Source organism: Pristiophorus japonicus, chromosome 4 (genome assembly GCF_044704955.1).
Source record: "Pristiophorus japonicus isolate sPriJap1 chromosome 4, sPriJap1.hap1, whole genome shotgun sequence".
NCBI lineage: Eukaryota > Metazoa > Chordata > Chondrichthyes > Pristiophoridae > Pristiophorus > Pristiophorus japonicus.
In genome coordinates, this window is record NC_091980.1 from 203812686 (window position 1) to 203831123 (window position 18438).

At 43.1% G+C, this 18438-nt stretch overlaps 1 protein-coding gene across 1 annotated transcript in view; it reads left to right on the forward strand.

The window, feature by feature from the left end:
* Positions 1 to 18001, forward strand: part of LOC139263242 (uncharacterized) — a 188934-nt gene extending 170933 nt beyond the window's left edge. Inside the window, exons 16-18 of the mRNA XM_070879009.1 lie at positions 5463 to 5520; positions 14846 to 15519; positions 16655 to 18001. Of these exons, the coding sequence (XP_070735110.1) occupies positions 5463 to 5520; positions 14846 to 14989 (202 nt within the window). The 3' untranslated portion in view covers positions 14990 to 15519; positions 16655 to 18001. The remainder of the gene's footprint in view (positions 1 to 5462; positions 5521 to 14845; positions 15520 to 16654) is intronic.
* The last annotated feature ends 437 nt before the right edge of the window (positions 18002 to 18438 follow it).

Genomic DNA, 18438 nt, shown 5'->3' on the forward strand with positions numbered 1-18438 from the left:
CATGCTTGACAAATCTTCTGGAATTTTTTGAGGATGTAACTAGTGGAGTGTACAAGGGAGAACCAGTGGATGTGGTGTATTTGGACTTTCAAAAGGCTTTTGACAAGGTCCCACACAAGAGATTGGTGTGCAAAATTAAAGCACATGGTATTGGGAGTAATGTATTGATGTGGATAGAGAACTGTTTGGCAGACAGGAAGCAGAGTTGGAATAAACGGGTCCTTTTCAGAATGGCAGGTAGTGACTAGTGGGATACCGCAAGGTTCAGTGCTGGGACCCCAGCTATTTACAATATACATTAATGATTTGGATGAAGGAATTCAATGTAATGTCTCCAAGTTTGCAGATGACACTAAGCTGGGTGGCGGTGTGAGCTGTGAGGAGGAAGCCAAGAGGCTGTATGGTGACTTGAAAAGATTAAATGAGTGCGTAAATGCATGGCAGATGCAGTATAATGTGGATAAATGTGAGGATATCCATTTTGGTGGCAAAAACAAGGCGGCAGATTATTATCTGAATGGTGACAGATTAGGAAAAGGGGAGGTGCAACGAGACCTGGGTATCATGGTACATCAGTCATTGAAAGTTGGCATGCAGGTACAGCAGGCGGTGAAGGCGGCAAATGTCCTTCTTTGCGAGAGGATTTGAGCATAGGAGCAGGGAGGTCTTACTGCAGTTGTACAGGGCCTTGGTGAGGCCACACCTTAATTATTGTGTACAGTTTTGGTCTCCTAATCTGAGGAAGGACATTCTTGCTATTGAGGGAGTGCAGCGAAGGTTCACTAGACTGATTCCCGGGATGGCAGGACTGACATATGAAGAAAGATTGGATCGACCAGGCTTATATTCATTGGCATTTAGATGAATGAGAGGAGATCTCATAGAAACATATAAAATTCTGACGGGATTGGACAGGTTAGACGCAGGAAGAATATTCTCGATGTTGGTTAAGTCCAGAACCAGGTGTCACAGTCTAAGGATAAGGGGTAAGCCATTTAGGACCAAGATGAGGAGAAAATTCACTCAGAGAATTGTGAAGCTGTGGAATTCTCTACCACAGAACGTTGTTGAGGCCAGTTCATTAGATATATTCAAAAGGGAGTTAGATGTGGTCCTAATGGCTAAAGGGATCAAGGGGTATGGAGAGAAAGGCTACTAAAGTTGCATGATCAGCCATGATCCTATTGAATGGTGGTGCAGGCTCGAAGGACCGAATGGTCTACTCCTGCACCTATTTTCTATGTTTCTATGATAAACTTAGCATTTCTTGAATTTCAACCAGAATATTTTCAGTACAGATTATCTATTGTAAACCACTCCCCAATGTGTATTCTACATAATCAAAATGATTAAATATTTTTAGTAATAACAGAGTCAATAGAACAATGATTACATGAGAACAAAATGTCCTGTCAATGCTATGTTGCATCATATCAGTAAGAATATAAGAGGCAAGGCAAAGAACAAAAAGGGCCACTGTACAGCAAAATTCTAAAAGGACAAAGGGTGTTAAAAAAACAAGCCTGAAGGCTTTGTGTCTTAATGCAAGGAGTATCCGCAATAAGGGGGATGAATTAACTGTGATGTTAACAAATATGATGTGATTGGGATTACGGAGACGTGGCTCCAGGATGATCAGGGCTGGGAACTCAACATACAGGGGTATTCAACATTCAGGAAAGATAGAATAAAAGGAAAAGGAGGTGGGGTAGCATTGCTGGTTAAGGAGGAAATTAAGGCAATAGTTCGGAAGGACATTAGCTTGGATGATGTGGAATCTATATGGGTAGAGCTGCAGAACACCAAAGGGCAAAAAACGCTAGTGGGAGTTGTGTACAGACCTCCAAACAGTAGTAGTAATGTTGGGGAGGGCATCAAACATGAAATTAGGGGTGCGTGCAATAAAGGTGCAGCAGTTATAATGGGTGACTTTAATATGCACATAGATTGGGTTAACCAAACTGGAAGCAATACGGTGGAGGAGGATTTCCTGGAGTGCATAAGGGATGGTTTTTTAGACCAATATGTCGAGGAACCAACTAGGGGGGAGGCCATCTTAGACTGGGTGTTGTGTAATGAGAGAGGATTAATTAGCAATCTTGTTGTGCGAGACCCCTTGGGGAAGAGTGACCATAATATGGTGGAATTCTGCATTAGGATGGAGAATGAAACAGTTAATTCAGAGACCATGGTCCAGAACTTAAAGAAGGGTAACTTTGAAGGTATGAGGCGTGAATTGGCTAGGATAGATTGGCGAATGATACTGGAGGGGTTGACTGTGGATGGGCAATGGCAGACATTTAGAGACCGCATGGATGAACTACAACAATTGTACATACCTGTCTGGCGTAAAAATAAAAAAGGGAAGGTGGCTCAACCGTGGCTATCAAGGGAAATCAGGGATAGTATTAAAGCCAAGGAAGTGGCATACAAATTGGCCAGAAATAGCAGCGAACCCGGGGACTGGGAGAAATTTAGAACTCAGCAGAGGAGGACAAAGGGTTTGATTAGGGCAGGGAAAATGGAGTACGAGAAGAAGCTTGCAGGGAACATTAAGACAGATTGCAAAAGTTTCTATAGATATGTAAAGAGAAAAAGGTTAGTAAAGACAAACGTAGGTCCCCTACAGTCAGAATCAGGGGAAGTCATAACGGGGAACAAAGAAATGGCGGACCAATTGAACAAGTACTTTGGTTCGGTATTCACTGAGGAGGACACAAACAACCTTCCGGATATAAAAAGGGGTCGGAGGGTCTAGTAAGGAGGAGGAACTGAGGGAAATCCTTATTAGCCGGGAAATTGTGTTGGGGAAATTGATGGGATTGAAGGCCGATAAATCCCCAGGGCCTGATGGACTGCATCCCAGAGTACTTAAGGAGGTGGCCTTGGAAATAGTGGATGCATTGACAGTCATTTTCCAACATTCCATTGACTCTGGATCAGTTCCTATGGAGTGGAGGGTAGCCAATGTAACCCCACTTTTTAAAAAAGGAGGGAGAGAGAAAACAGGGAATTATAGACTGGTCAGCCTGACATCGGTAGTGGGTAAAATGATGGAATCAATTATTAAGGATGTCATAGCAGTGCATTTGGAAAGAGGTGATATGATAGGTCCAAGTCAGCATGGATTTGTGAAAGGGAAATCATGCTTGACAAATCTTCTGGAATTTTTTGAGGATGTTTCCAGTAGAGTGGACAAGGGAGAACCAGTTGATGTGGTATATTTGGGCTTTCAGAAGGCTTTCGACAAGGTCCCACACAAGAGATTAATGTGCAAAGTTAAAGCACATGGGATTGGGTGTAGTGTGCTGACATGGATCGAGAACTGGTTGTCAGACAGGAAGCAAAGAGTAGGAGTAAATGGGGACTTTTCAGAATGGCAGGCAGTGACTAGTGGGGTACCGCAAGGTTCTGTGCTGGGGCCCCAGCTGTTTACACTGTATATTAATTATTTAGACGAGGGGATTAAATGTAGTATCTCCAAATTTGCGGATGACACTAAGTTGGGTGGCAGTGTGAGCTGCGAGGAGGATGCTATGAGGCTGCAGAGCGACTTGGATAGGTTAGGTGAGTGGGCAAATGCATGGCAGATGAAGTATAATGTGGATAAATGTGAGGTTATCCACTTTGGTGGTAAAAACAGAGAGACAGACTATTATCTGAATGGTGACAGATTAGGAAAAGGGGAGGTGCAACGAGACCTGGGTGTCATGGTACATCAGTCATTGAAGGTTGGCATGCAGGTACAGCAGGCGGTTAAGAAAGCAAATGGCATGTTGGCCTTCATAGCGAGGGGATTTGAGTACAGGGGCAGGGAGGTGTTGCTACAGTTGTACAGGGCCTTGTTGAGGCCACACCTGGAGTATTGTGTACAGTTTTGGTCTCCTAACCTGAGGAAGGACATTCTTGCTATTGAGGGAGTGCAGCGAAGGTTCACCAGACTGATTCCCGGGATGGCGGGACTGATCTATCAAGAAAGACTGGATCAACTGGGCTTGTATTCACTGGAGTTCAGAAGAATGAGAGGGGACCTCATAGAAACGTTTAAAATTCTGACGGGGTTAGACAGGTTAGATGCAGGAAGAATGTTCCCAATGTTGGGAAAGTCCAGAACCAGGGGACACAGTCTAAGGATAAGGGGTAAGCCATTTAGGACCGAGATGAGGAGGAATTTCTTCACCCAGAGAGTGGTGAACCTGTGGAATTCTCTACCACAGGAAGTTGTTGAGGCCAATTCACTAAATATATTCAAAAAGGATTTAGATGAAGTCCTTACTACTAGGGGAATCAAGGGGTATGGTGAGAAAGCAGGAATGGGGTACTGAAGTTGCATGTTCAGCCATGAACTCGTTGAATGGCGGTGCAGGCTAGAAGGGCCGAATGGCCTACTCCTGCACCTATTTTCTATGTTTCTATGTTTCTATGTTTCTCGGACACTACAGAAATGAGAAAGGGACATTAGTTGATCTAGCTCACCTATCACCAATTCCAGTTTCACAACCTAACCTGCCCAATTTTCAATTTGCTCCCTATACCCATATGCTTCTCGATGCTGAGACACAATTGCCTTTAAATTCAGGTCATGTCCTCCTTTAATCTTCCTTCTCACAGTGAGTGCAGCTTTCAGCACCTCATTCCAATATTTGGTTCTCAGAAATAAGCCGCATAGGACAGCACAGTTTATTATTACAGGTTCGTCTCAAATCCACTTGTCCGAGAACCGGACATTTGATATTCAGTAAAATAAAATCTGGAATTATTGTCCAAAAGTCGGCAGACCAGAGTAGTTATTGTTTTAAATAGCATGCAATTGGTCCGAGCTTTGTCGAGCCTTGCCGAATAACCCTCGAACTGGCCCGACCCACGGCACCATTAGTACTTTGTCTGTTCCAGTAGCATTCTAAAATCCAAAAAAATCCAAAAACCGGCATGGTCTCGGTCCCAAGGTTGCTGGATTTGTTACAGATACAACGCACCCTTATCCGGATATTCAGACGTGCTTACATTGCAATGTTGCCACCCTTGCCCAACCATGCTCACTTAACCAGTCCTATGTTTATCCAGTGATATCAGAAATTCTTCAGAAATTTTCTTCAGCAAATGCAGTTATATTTATAAATCACCAGTGAACAATAAAATGTATACACTTTGATTAAAGGTGCACTAAGACCATTACATCATTTTGATTTTGCAGTCTTCATGCTTAGCTTTTGCAGTAATTTTTTTTTTTTTTTTAAACAGATATACTGAGCTGATTTATTTTACCTTTATATCCAGTAGTACAAACAATTCAACCTATTATTGTAGAATATTTGTATTACTTTGCACATAAATTAGATCTATTTATTCAGCAGCTTTGTTAACCCTGTAATAGAAATTCAGAAGATTGTAAAGTTAAACCAGTGCTTGACTATATCAAGAAATGCTAAATGTTTTATATTTATGCTTTCATTTGCCTTCAGGTGTTGTGGGGAAAGACCTCCAATGATGACAATATTTCTGAAGAAATTAGGATATGAGGTAAACAAATAGCAACTCATGAAGTGGGACAAGGATAAACGTTCTTCATGGTTGAGGAGTCAGAACTCAGCGTATTTCCTGTGGGAAAAATAGTTTAAAACAATGTCATAAACCCTAGATTGCCAAGAAGCTTGCACCTATATGTGTGGTAGTGTCAAAATTAGCTCACGCATTGGTATAAGCTTCTTAATTTGTTCCTTAGACTTTAGTGTCCTTTATTGATTGAGTTCTGTACAATTATGTCATGTTAATTGAGTTATTAGAGAATGACCATGATTTTCAAAGCAGCACATTTTCTCTAGCTTGACAATAGTTGCCAATTCTCAAACAGCAGAGAGTAGCACACTTGTTCACCAAAGTTTGAAGGTTATACTTATTTCCATAAAGTGAGAGAGTATTTGTTCAGTTTGATTACATCATCAATTGATGAAGAACTGAGGTTATTTTATAAAACTGAAAGAATAAAGCAACAACTTTATTATATAAAAATATTTATGGCAATTCTAATCTCAATCTAAAATGATAAATATGAATTATTCTTATCACAGTAGTGCTACCTAGATAGTTGGTAAAATAATATTAATGAGGGATGATACCTCACTTTCTCTCCTCAAATCCAAAAATACTCGTCCTCCTGACACATCTTTCCATCTATCGTGTCTGCAGGATGCTTGTTCCTGTAATCATATCCAGGAGACTGGCATGGTGGTGGGACTTGCACCACCCAAATCAACAAGCGCTGAACCAGCTTGTTATTTCTAATCTCATTAACGTATTGTGGATAGGCTGCAGGTGTGAATTATTCATGCATTAGTGGGCTGGAAATCTGATGTTGCCACAGGTGTTAAAGGCCTGCAGCAATTAAAGGGGCATTCCCCCTCTTTATTGAAGTAAGTCAAATGAAGAATGATTCCCAAAGGGACACCCATTATATGAAAAGGTAGGTAGTTTTCCTACAAACCTGTCTCACACAGTTGACAGCAAAAATAAAACATTTAGCGAAAGTGAAAAAAAACTATTTCAAATTCACTCCTGCAAGCGGCTTCCTAATTGTGTGGACTACACATTGACTGACATTGCTGATATCCCCGGTGGCAGCCTGGAATGTGCTCCAGGCAAAGAAGTTTAGGGCTATGGTGAACTTTACAGTGTTGTGCCTGCTCTGGAGCTTGGCTGTAAGCCACCTTGCAGCATTTAATACAAATCAATCACTGCGTTCCTGGTGAATCTTGGCCCCCACATTGATTGCTCCTCTGACAAGTTCGGATCTTTCTATTTGTTTAGGAGGGTTAGGGCTGGTCGGCACAGCGCTCCAACAATATACTGTAGCTTGTCGTGCATCCCTACATTATTCATCCTCTTCCCACAGGGACACTCATTAGCCAAAGCAGTAAATAACATTCTAAAAGCTCTGCTACAAACACCTTTCATATACAGAACTCAGAACAAAAAGAAAACATTCAGCCACAGTGGTTAAAATTATTTTCTTTCCTTTCCTTTCCTTACCTCTTTCTCTCCTTTCGCTCTTTCTTTCCTTCCCTCCTTCTTCCCCTTTCTCTCCTTTCCCTCCCTCCTTCCCCTTTCTCTCATTTCCCTCCCTCCTCCTTCTTTCCTTTCCTCCCTCCTTCCTGCTTTCCTTTCCTTTCCCCCTTCCCCTTCCCTTTCCCCCTTCCCAAGTGTTCATGAACTGGCATGTAATTATCAATTTCATAATGTAAGGTAATAAAGATAGCTGAGGTCCGAATAGAAACACTGGCCCAAAATTTGTGGTGGCAGGGCTACTAACGGTGCCCGCTGTTAGTTAGACTTGTCCTTGCCCATTTAATGTTGACGATATTTTGCGCTGCGAGTTGCTGAAAGTGGGAGATGGAAATGGCATGGTGTCCTCTGGGATTGGAGTGAACAGGGAAAGCAACTGTGTGTCTCCTCAACCAATCAGATTGAAGGATCGCGAAATTAACAGCGCAAGGACTGAAAAGGAAGTGGGTTAATTCAATATCAAATTAGGTACAGAAAAAACGAGAGAGCGAGAAAGATCGAATTGAGAGATAAAAAAGAAAGAAAAAGTTTATTAAAAAATTCAGTGCCAGAGGGGTTCACTGGTAGTAATTAATAATGATCACAATGTTAAAGAGGTAGTTAGACTTGAAATGACTTGAATTAACTTTCTGTGGCAAGTTTATGTTGCATCTCCCATGTAAGTACAGCAACTTCCCATTGCTCAATGCATCTGAATGGGGACCAAACAGCGAGATGTTGTTTTAGCCAAGCTAACGGCGGCTGGGTCAGTAATTTTTTGATTTCCCCGTTTAATTGCATACCTGGCCTCGCCTGAAGTTGCTGTGGCATTTGCACATAAAAACCAATGACTGCTATTAACCTCACCATTATTTTGACTGCAAATTTTGGGCCATTCACATTGGTGCAGGAGGTGGTGCGGTTTTGAGACAAGATTTCTGGCATGTTATGTATCTGAGTAGAGGGAGCTTTACTCTGCACCGACCAATGCTTGATGTGAATACTCGATTCTCAAAATGGAAAATTGTTGCATCCCACATCACTAGTAATCTTCATCGTGATAAATTCAAAAATTCACTAAAATGTTTTTTAAAAAGACTCCAGAAAAAGCCGGATGCTGCCATCATCATCATCATAGGCAGTCCCTCGAATCGAGGATGACCTGCTTCCACGTCAAAAAGTTCACAGATGTTTCAATGATGGACCTAAAATTCCAGGTCAGAACTACATCTTGAAGGGTGGAAGATGCCTGTGTGTGGATTTTCTTTAACGTGTGGTGACCATTGCACACCAGCCACCACACGGACTTGACAGAGCTAGGTCTTGGTCCAGTAGCAAGGATTAACCAAGACGACTGGAGACCAGCTCTGCTGCACGGATTTAGTGCGCTCACATATCGCAGTGTGGGCTGGCCCGTGCTGCCCCCAGGCCCTCGCCTCTTCTGGGCCCCCGAACTCACGCCTCTCCTGGGCTCCGATCACATCCCTCTACAATCTCTCGCCGCTCCTTTGCCCCGACCTCGCCACTCCTTCTGTACCTGTCCACGCTCCAATCACCGACCTGGACTTTGGTAATGTCCCTTTTCATTGCCGTTGCTCTCCTGCTGCAGCATGTGCTGCTCCCTGGAGTGGTATGCCCCCATGCTGCTCCTTTCGCTCCCCGCCTTGCTCAATTGGTGCTCGAAGGCCCCCAAACAGTAGCTATAGTGTTGGACAGAGTATCAATAAACAAATAATAGGAGCTTGTAACAAAGATAATACAATAATAATGAGTGACTTTAATCTTCATATAAACTGGGCAAATCAAATTGGCAAAGATAGTCTGGAGGATGAATTCATGGAATGCATTTGAGACAGTTTCCTAGAACAATACATCATGCAACCAACTAGGGAACAAGCTATTTTAGATCTTGAACTGTGTAATGAGACTGGGTTAATTAGTAATCTCATAGTAAAGGATCCTCTGGGGAAGAGTGAGCATAATGAGATAAAATTTCACACTGAGTTTGAGAGTGAAATACTTAAGTTTAAGACTTTCATTTCCAACTGAAGTAAAGACAATAGTTATTAAGGGCGAGTTAGCTAAGGTACATTGAGAAATTAGATTAAAAGGTAGGACGGTAGATACGTAGTGGCAAACATTTAAAGAAATATTCCAAAATATTCAATGAAAATGCATTCCATTGAGAAATAAAACTCCATGGGAAAAGTGATCCATCCATGGCTAACTAAAGGAGGATAGTATTAGAATAAAAGAGGCTTATAATGTTATGAAGCATAGTAGTAAGCCTGAGGATTGGGAGAGTTTTAGAAACCAGCAAAGGAGAAACTAGAATGAGAGTAAACTAGCAAATTGTGCCATGCACACTGAAAGATATACCCTTTATGAGCATCGAGTCCAGGATTTATTCCCATTTCAATCATCAGATTTGCAGCAAACTAAATCTCGCTGCACTCTAGCGCCATCTGTTGTTTTACCTGGCTACTAAACTTGCTTTATATTGTGTGATATCAATAATGTTAAATACCTTCATAACCTAATCCATTAAAAACTGTGACAGACAGACATATGCTTTCCATGCTGGTAAGAGCAGGTAGATGAAGGAAACCTGTGTTTCAGATCCTGGATTAATCACTGCAAGAAAAATAAAACCAGATAATGTTGGAAACATGCAGGCCCCGAAATTCACGGTCCCGGGAAGAACCATTACTGTCCGTTTGCGGCAGCCATTCGTCAAAATTGAATCGCCGTCGTTTTGGGCTCAACTGGCCGCCCCAGCGTAAATTCAGTCCGGGAGGTTTTGCAACGGTGTGGGCGACTGCTGACTCTCTTGGCGGTGTGAGGCTTGGGGCAGTAGTGACTCCGCCCCTGGACCCATTTTCAGCGTGAAACAGCCGGCCCTTCAGCTGACTGTGTCCCCGCCAGCTTTTAGGGCCAGTGTAGAGTAACAAAGAACTCGGAGCCATGGGAGCGGAGAGAGACAAGAAGGTAAGATCCAAAACGTAGGATGGATCGGAAGCTCCCGGAGTCCTCGAAGTAATAGCAGCTGAGTCGGTCTCACAGAGAAGTCCGGTCAGGGATTATCTGGGGGAGATCTGATAGCTCCGGACGGGGCAAAATCCTGGAGCCAACTCCGTATTGCTCAGCAGCAAGTCTATGAGCCTTTTCAATGGACCGGAGGAGTTCAGCACAGAATCCGCACTCAAGGGGAGGGAGGGAGAGAGAGAGAGAGAGAGAGAGAGAGAAAAGGGGAAGGGAGCAAAACAGAAAGGAGAAAGAGATAGAAGTGAGGAAAGGGAATAAGAAACAGAGAACATTTGAATGGGAGAAAGAGAAATAGGAATAAAGAGAAAAGGGGGGAAAAAAGCAAGAGTGGGAGAGAGAGAGAAATAGAGATCCCGAGAGAAAACAGAAATCTTAATCCAAGGGCTCAGACTGGAAACGTCGTCCCAGCTCAGCATTCCACGTGGTAACAAATGGGAATCTGTTCAATCTCCGTCGTCTCCGGGCTAGATCCAAGGTCATCCCATCCTCTGTCATCGAACTACAATACACAGACGACACTTGCGTCTGCACACACTCGAAGGCCAAACTTCAAGCCATCATCAACACCTTCACCGAGGCGTATGAAAGCATAGGCCTTACACTAAACATCCGTAAGACAAAGGTCCTCTACCAACCTGACCCTGCCACACAGCACTGCCCCCCGGTTTTCAAAATCCACAGTGAGGCCTTGGCCAATGTGGATCATTTTCCATACCTCGGGAGCCTACAGTCAGCAAGGGCAGGCTTCGATGACGAGGTCCAACACCGCCTTCAGTGTTCCAGTGCAGCCTTCGGTCGTCTGAGGAAGAGAGTGTTCGAAGACCAGGACCACAAATCTGGCACTAAGCTTATGGTCTACAGGGCAGTAGTGATACCCGCCCTCCTATATGGCTCAGAGACGTGGACTATATACAGCAGACACCTCAAAGCACTGGAGAAGTACCACCAATGCTGCCTCCGCAAGATCCTGAAAATCCATTGGGAGGATAGACGCACCAACATCAGTGTTCTCACCCAGGCCAGTATTGAAGCACTGACTACGCTCGATCAGCTCCGCTGGGCAGGCCACATTGTTCGCATGCCAGACACGAGACTCCCAAAGCAAGCACTCTTCTCGGAGCCTCGACACAGCAAGTGAGCCCCAGGTGGGCAGAGGAAACGCTTCAAGGCCATCCTCAAAGCCTCCTTGATAAAGTGCAACATCCCCACCGGCATCTGGGAATCCCTGGCCCAAGACCGCCAAATGTGGAGAAAGAGCATCTGGGAAGGCGCTTAGCACCTCGAGTCTCATCGCCGAGAGCAACCAGAAACAAAGCGTACACAGCAGAAGGAATGTGTGTCAACTCAGCCTCCCCACCCACCCTTTCCTTCAACCACTGTCTGCTCCACCTGTGACAGAGACTGTAGGTCCTGCAATGAACTCTTCAATCACCTGAGAACTCATTTTGAGTGGAATCAAGTCATCCTCGACTCCAAGGGACTGCCTTTGATGATGATGATGCTCACCACACATTATACAACATTCCAGATATAGGTGCGAAAAATAAAGATTTAATACATAATCAATATAGCTACAAACTATCAGAACAATAAACCGCGTAGAAAAATAACAAACATCATTTACCACCCTTGTGCATTTCCTTATAAACCCCTCTTACGCATGCCTAACCTGCAACTTCACCTCAGTGGCTGAGTCATGGATCTGGGAAGGCTGCTGTCTTCCCTGTGTGGAAGCTGCAGATATCCTTCAAGGATGCCCTCAAGCAGCTTTGGGCCTGGAAGGGCCGGCTGGAAATTGGTCAACACCCTTCTGGGACGGTTCAGTCTGGCTTGGCTCAGGCGAGGCCATGTTTGGAGGTACTGACGGAGTGACAGATCTGAGACCAGGAATGCTGCGAGTCGGAGGGAACGCATCATCCGTATCCTGGCCTGAGGAGCCTGAGTAACTCACCAGGGGTGGCACAATACCACCACCTCCAATCTGAGGGAGCTCAGGTCGGTGCTGTGGCGCCACACCAGAAGTCCCCCGTGGCCTATGGTGAACTACATGCAAGCAGTCACAGTCTGAAAGCCACCAGATATGACAGCACTTAGACGCTCCGTCGACTCTTGCAGAGCTATGGCCATCCTCTCCAAAGCAGCACTGATACGCTTGTTCCTTCGCGTCCGTGCTGTAATGGCAGTTGCCACATCACCCTAAGGGTGTATTTCCCATGGGAATAACGTCCTAATTAAGACTGCAAATTTCAGCTTTGCAGGGTTAATAAGACTGGAACACTTTTTTGTGGTCAAAAAGCTAAATTTGGATTCAATGTCCGCCACAAACTTTGCGGCGCTAATCAGGGAAAAAAGGCCTTAACACCACCAGCTTTCTGGCTGCACTGAATTTCGACCCCATAGCATTTGAAAAAGAAGACAGGTTCAAGAGAAGCCCCTTCACCAGATTTAATGACATGGTAACTTTATTGTAATATCTGTTCACAAACATGGTAAAATGAATGAGTCATTTTACCAGGATATTGGTGCTTCTTGAACATCCCATTCTACTGCAAATATCAGCTTTGACTCAGTGGTTGCACTTTTGCCTGTGAGCCAGAAGGTCGTAGGCTCCAGGACTTGAGCATGGTTTATACCTCAGTCAAGTACTGAGGGAGTGTTGCATTGTTGAAGGTGCTGTAAACAGTAAACTTGGCCTCTCAGGAGAATGTAAACGGACCCATTGCACTAATTGAAAACGAGCAGGTGATTTATTCCTAGGTCTTCGCCAATATTCATCCCTTAACCAACATCATTAAAATAGATTATCTGGTCATTAATTATGTTTCTGTTTGTGGGAACTTGCTGTGCATAAATTGGCTGCCATGTTTCCCTACAATACAACGGTGACTACACTTTAAAATACTGCATTGGTTGTAAAATACTTTGGAATGTCTGAGGTTGTGAAATGTGCTATATAAATGAAAATTATTTATTTTACTTTATCAATTCCATATTTTTATAGCCTCTCAATTTAAGCTTGACCATTGACAATCAAACCTTTTCAAATACTCTTCCTCTCCATGCCCAAAAAATAAATCTACAGCTTTACATTGCATACGCATTTACACAGACATTATCATGTCTTATCAAAACTGTTCAGTTACTGCAAACCTGGGCCTGATGGCTTGCATCCTAGGGTCTTAAAAGAAGTGGCTGCAGAGATAGTGGATGCATTGGTTGTAATCGACCAAAATTCCTTGGATTCTGGAGCTGTCCCCCGGATTGGAAAACCGCAAATGTAATGCCCCTATTTAAAAAAGGAGGCAGACAGAAAGCAGGAAACTATAGAGCAGTTAGCCTAACATCTGTCAATGGGAAAATGCTGGAGTCCATTATTAAGAAAGCAGTAGCAGGACATTTGGAAAAGCATAATACAGTCAAGCAGAGTCAGCATGGTTTTATGAAAGGGAAATCAAGTTTGACAAATTTGCTGGAGTTCTTTGAGGATGTAACGAGAAGGGTGGATAAGGGGGAACCAGTAGATGTGGTGTATTTGGATTTCCAGAAGGCATTCGATAAGGTAGCACACAAAAGGTTACTGCACAAGATAAAAGCTCACGGGGTTGGAGGTAATATATTAGCATGGATAGCGGATTGGCTAACTAACAGAAAACAGAGAGTTGGGATAAATGGGTCATTTTCCGGTTCGCAAACAGTAACTAATGGGGTGTCACAGGGATCGGTGCTGGGGCCTCAACTATTTACAATACATTTTAATGACTTGGATGAAGAGATCGAGTGTAATGTAGCCAAGTTTGCTGATGATACAAAGATGGGAAAGCAAGTTGTGAGGAGGTCAAAAAAATCTGCAAAGGGATATAGACAGGCTAAGTGAGAGGGCAAACATCTGGCAGATGGAGTATAATGTGGGAAAGTGTGAGGATGTCCACTTTGGCAGGAAAAATAAAAAAGCAAATTATAATTTAAATTACAAAATGCTGCAGTACAGAGAGACCTGGGGGTCCTTGTGCATGAAACACAAAAAGTTAGTGTGCAGGTATAGCAAGTAATCAAGAAGGCAAATGGAATGTTGGCTTTTATTGCAAAGGGGATGGAGTATAAAAGCATGGAAGTCCTGCTACAACTGTACAGGGTATTGGCGAGACCACACCTAGGGTACTGTATACAGTTTTGGGCTCCTTATTTAAGGAGGGATATACTTGCATTGAGGCAATTCAGAGAAGGCTCATTAGGTTGATTCCACCGATGAAGGGGTTGACTTATGAAGTAAGGTTGAGCAGGTTGGGCCTATACTCATTGGAGTTTAGAAGAATGAGAGGTGATCTTATTGAAACATATAAGATACTGAGAGGGCTCGACAAGGTAGATGTAGAGAGGATGTTTCCCCTCATCGGGGAATCTAGAACTCGGGGGCATAGTTTCAGAATAAGGGGTCACCCATTTAGAACTAAGATGAGGAGGAAGTTCTTCTCTCAGAGGGTTATAAATCTGCAAAATTCTCTGCCCCAGAGAGCTGTGGAGGCTTGGTCATTGAATATATTTAAGGTGGAGATAGACAGATTTTTGAGCGATAAGGGAGTAAAGGGTTATGGGGAGTGAGTGGGGAAGTGGAGCTGAATCCAAGATCAGATCAGCCATGATCTTATTGAATGGCGGAGCAGGCTTGAGGGGCCAGATGGCCTACTCGTGCACCTATTTCTTATGTTCTTATGTTCTTTGTTTATTGGCTGGAATTTACTCATCGTTTGTCTCTTGTTTCCAGCAATATGTTCCACATTTTGAAAATGCTGGCATAGGTTTAATGGAGCTGCCTTATTTAAATGAAGAAAGACTGGCACAACTAGGCATTCCCTTGGGACCAAGACTTCGCATTCTCCATGAGGTTAAATGTACCACCTATGTATGAGTTGCACCACCAGCAACTCACTCAAATCAATCAAAATTATTTTTTATTTTGGACACCTATCCTTGGGCTATTAGAATGATTAAAGTTTCCCAATTAAGCCAATACAATCCTAACAATGCCCCCCCACCCCCCCCAATCAAAAAATGTTGTAATCACTGTTCCAGACAGACAGAATATGAATCAGACAGCTAAAATGCCGTAACAATTTTGGTCGCAAATCAATTCTTTTTTGACGATGGCATCGGTTCAATTGTTCACATGAAAAACTCTGGGCCACACTCGCAGTTACTGTTACCCTATTTACTGGCCATGGAACTACACCATACTGTCCTTGTAGTGACGTTCACTTATCCAAATCAAGTCACTGCTCAATCCTGTCAACTCCTTGGTAATCAGAGACTCGCAAGGAAATACTGCTGAGGTATATCTGTTCAACTGTGGAAAGCATCGATCTGACCTGGATTTTGATGCAACCAAATATGGCTAAATCAAGCCCGAGAACTAGAAATCCTGTGAATGATCAAAGAAATGTAAGTAATTATCTAAAACATCAAGGTAGATGATAATCATGTTGCATGTAGTCATTATGCTTTTGTTTACTTTTATACTCTTTCCTTCATTCACACTCTTCCGTCTCCCTGGTCTATATTCAGTCTACAGCTATAAGATTGCTGGAGAACCTGCATGCACAGTGATGCCACTCCGAACCAGCTACTGGATGCTATGTAAAAGCAGCCCTATGAGTTTTTAAAACATTTTCTCTGCTTTTGTGGAAAAATACCTAACTTTCTTTCTGCACGTTTCCATCCTAATATGGCTGCGATTGATTTTTCAGCACTGTGGGAGATTACAGCCGAGAACCTGTGGCCCATTGCTCCATTGCATTACATATTACATCAGCTAAGAACAGTTGAGGCCCAAAGAGATTATGGGGTCCATATACGCAGATCACTAAAAATAATCAAAAAGGCTAATGGAATGTTAGCCTTTATATCTCGAGGACTGGAATATAATGGAGAAATTTTGCTGCAGCTATACAAAGCCCTGGTTAAACCATATCTGGACACTGCACATTAGAAAATATATATTGGCCTTAGATGGAGAACAGTATAGATTCTCCAGAATATTACTGGGGCTCCCAGGGTTCGTTTATGAGGAGAGATTACATAAACTAGGTTTGTATTCCCTGGAATATAGAAAGTTAGGTTTGATTTAGGTTTTTAGGATTTTGAAAAGAATTTATAGGATAGAGAGAAACCTTTTCCGCTGGTCGGAGAGTCGGGGACAATGAGACATAACCTTAAAATCAGAGCCAGGCTATTTTTGAAGAGAAGTTAGGAAACACTTGTTCATGCAAAGGGTTGAAGTGTTGAACTCTCTTCCACAAAAAGCTGTAGATGCTATTTCAATTAACAATTTAACATCTGAGATGGCTAGATTTTTGCAAGGCAAAGGTATAAAAAGATAAGGAGCAGATGGATGGAGTTAAGATACAGAACAACTATGATCTCATTGAATGGCAGAGCAGGCTCACGGGGTTGAATGCCCTACTCTTATTCCTATATTTGTGTACCAGAATGAGGCAACATTTAAATTCAGTTTTTTTTCTTGAGGATATAGCAACACTCAGTTTTTCCGTTTTCCCTGTCCCCATGGTCTTCTCAGACTACAGACTGACTACAGACAAGAGAAAGGGCATGGAACTTTATTCCAGGTCACACCAATGAAGCTCTGGACTGAGGGTGAGGAGGTGCACAAGAGTGACGTCATGGGAGTCCTCCATCTGATTTTCCCTTTCTGTGGGGAAGTACCTGACTTCCACGTGGAACCTCCTCACATCAACATGGCTGGGATTGAGAAGTGAAGGATCTCCCAAAGAGAAAAGTGAATTGAAGGGATCAAACCTGTATCCCACCATTCGGTGACACTACACATTTGTATACCTGTGGACTGTGATACTGCTCCACTTGATTATGTAATCATTATTAACCTGTACATATTAGAGTAATTTTAACAAAACATTTATTCTATTAGATTTCATGAAAAGTGATTGAAATGCTCAATGTGACTGTTGTGATTTACTTAAGGTCCAAAAAATCCATCGTTGGGGGAAGGTGAACACACTGGTGAGAGTTTTGAGCTGCACCCACCTGGGACCTCCAGTGCTGACTCCACCAAAGGTCACAGCGCCATGTGAAGGTCCCTTCATTATCGTGCCGCTAGCAAGTACCCGCGCCATTAGGAAAGATTGGCTAAATGGGACAGGGGTGCCAGGTTGTCTCCCCGCCCCCAGCAAACCTCTAACCTGCCCCCGGCTGCTTTATAATGCTGTTCCTCTTTGGGGGTTCCAGGTCGTGATCCTTGTCTAGAAACCCACAAGGGCTCCATTTTTACCGTTTGGCGAGTAGGTTTATCCGGTCTTACCGGGCATACATCTGCCGACCCTACACCAGGAAAGCTGGAACTCCTGACTTTGAGAGTCCCTGCCTCACCCAGTCTTAGTGGGGTGAGTGGAGGCTCTACTCCCAACATGCCATCATGGATTCCCTGATGTAAAGCTGGGATCCAGTGTATCTGGGTCATCAGTTAACTTGTGGGCCTTCTGACTGACTCCCACCACAGTTACAGCATGAAAGCACTGAAAGAACAATGGATTTTTGGGCTCTAAATGTTGATGTCAGTTACTAATGGCTGAGGAGGTCATATCACAAAGTCTTAAACTACATACAGTTTGTTCATAGTACATCATGCATCCCAGTTACAGTTATTTCCAACAGATGTGGTTTCACCATTTAATGTCAATGTACAAGCAAGTATGCCCATGTACTATAAAAAGGAAAAGGACTTACAGCCCTGTGGTGGGCATTACATAGAGGGTACAGTTTGAAGAACTATGGGAGTACTCTGACTTGATAAATCATGGGCAAATAGTGTAGATATTATACTATAATGATTCATCATGTTCTATATTTGTACTGCACTTTAGCAGAGTAATTAAAATCGTGGAGCAAATTGGCTAAATTTTTATGTGCTGTTTTCAGATGAAAACCTTTGATGTTTTATCCAGGCTCAGGCTCACAACTGGCAGGCAACATTCTTGCCACATAAGTGCCAGGTAATGGTCATCTTGAACAAGAAAGCCAAGTCATCTCACCTTACCTTTTTGGCAACATCATCACTATGTCACTAGCCATCAACATCTTGGGGGTCACCATTGACCAGAAGCTTAACTGGGAATTCAGCCAATTATTTTATCAGTTCCTAAACTAAAAAACCCAATGTGTAAAATTTAAGGAAATGCAGCTTCGATTTTTTTTCCCCCTGAGATTCTTACAACTGTAGTGTTATTTTAAAAGTAATTAGCACCTGTAATATTTGACTGACCGGGGTGGGGGGGGTAGAGATTTGACGTCTCTCATTGGAATCAGTTTTCACTCCAATTACATAGT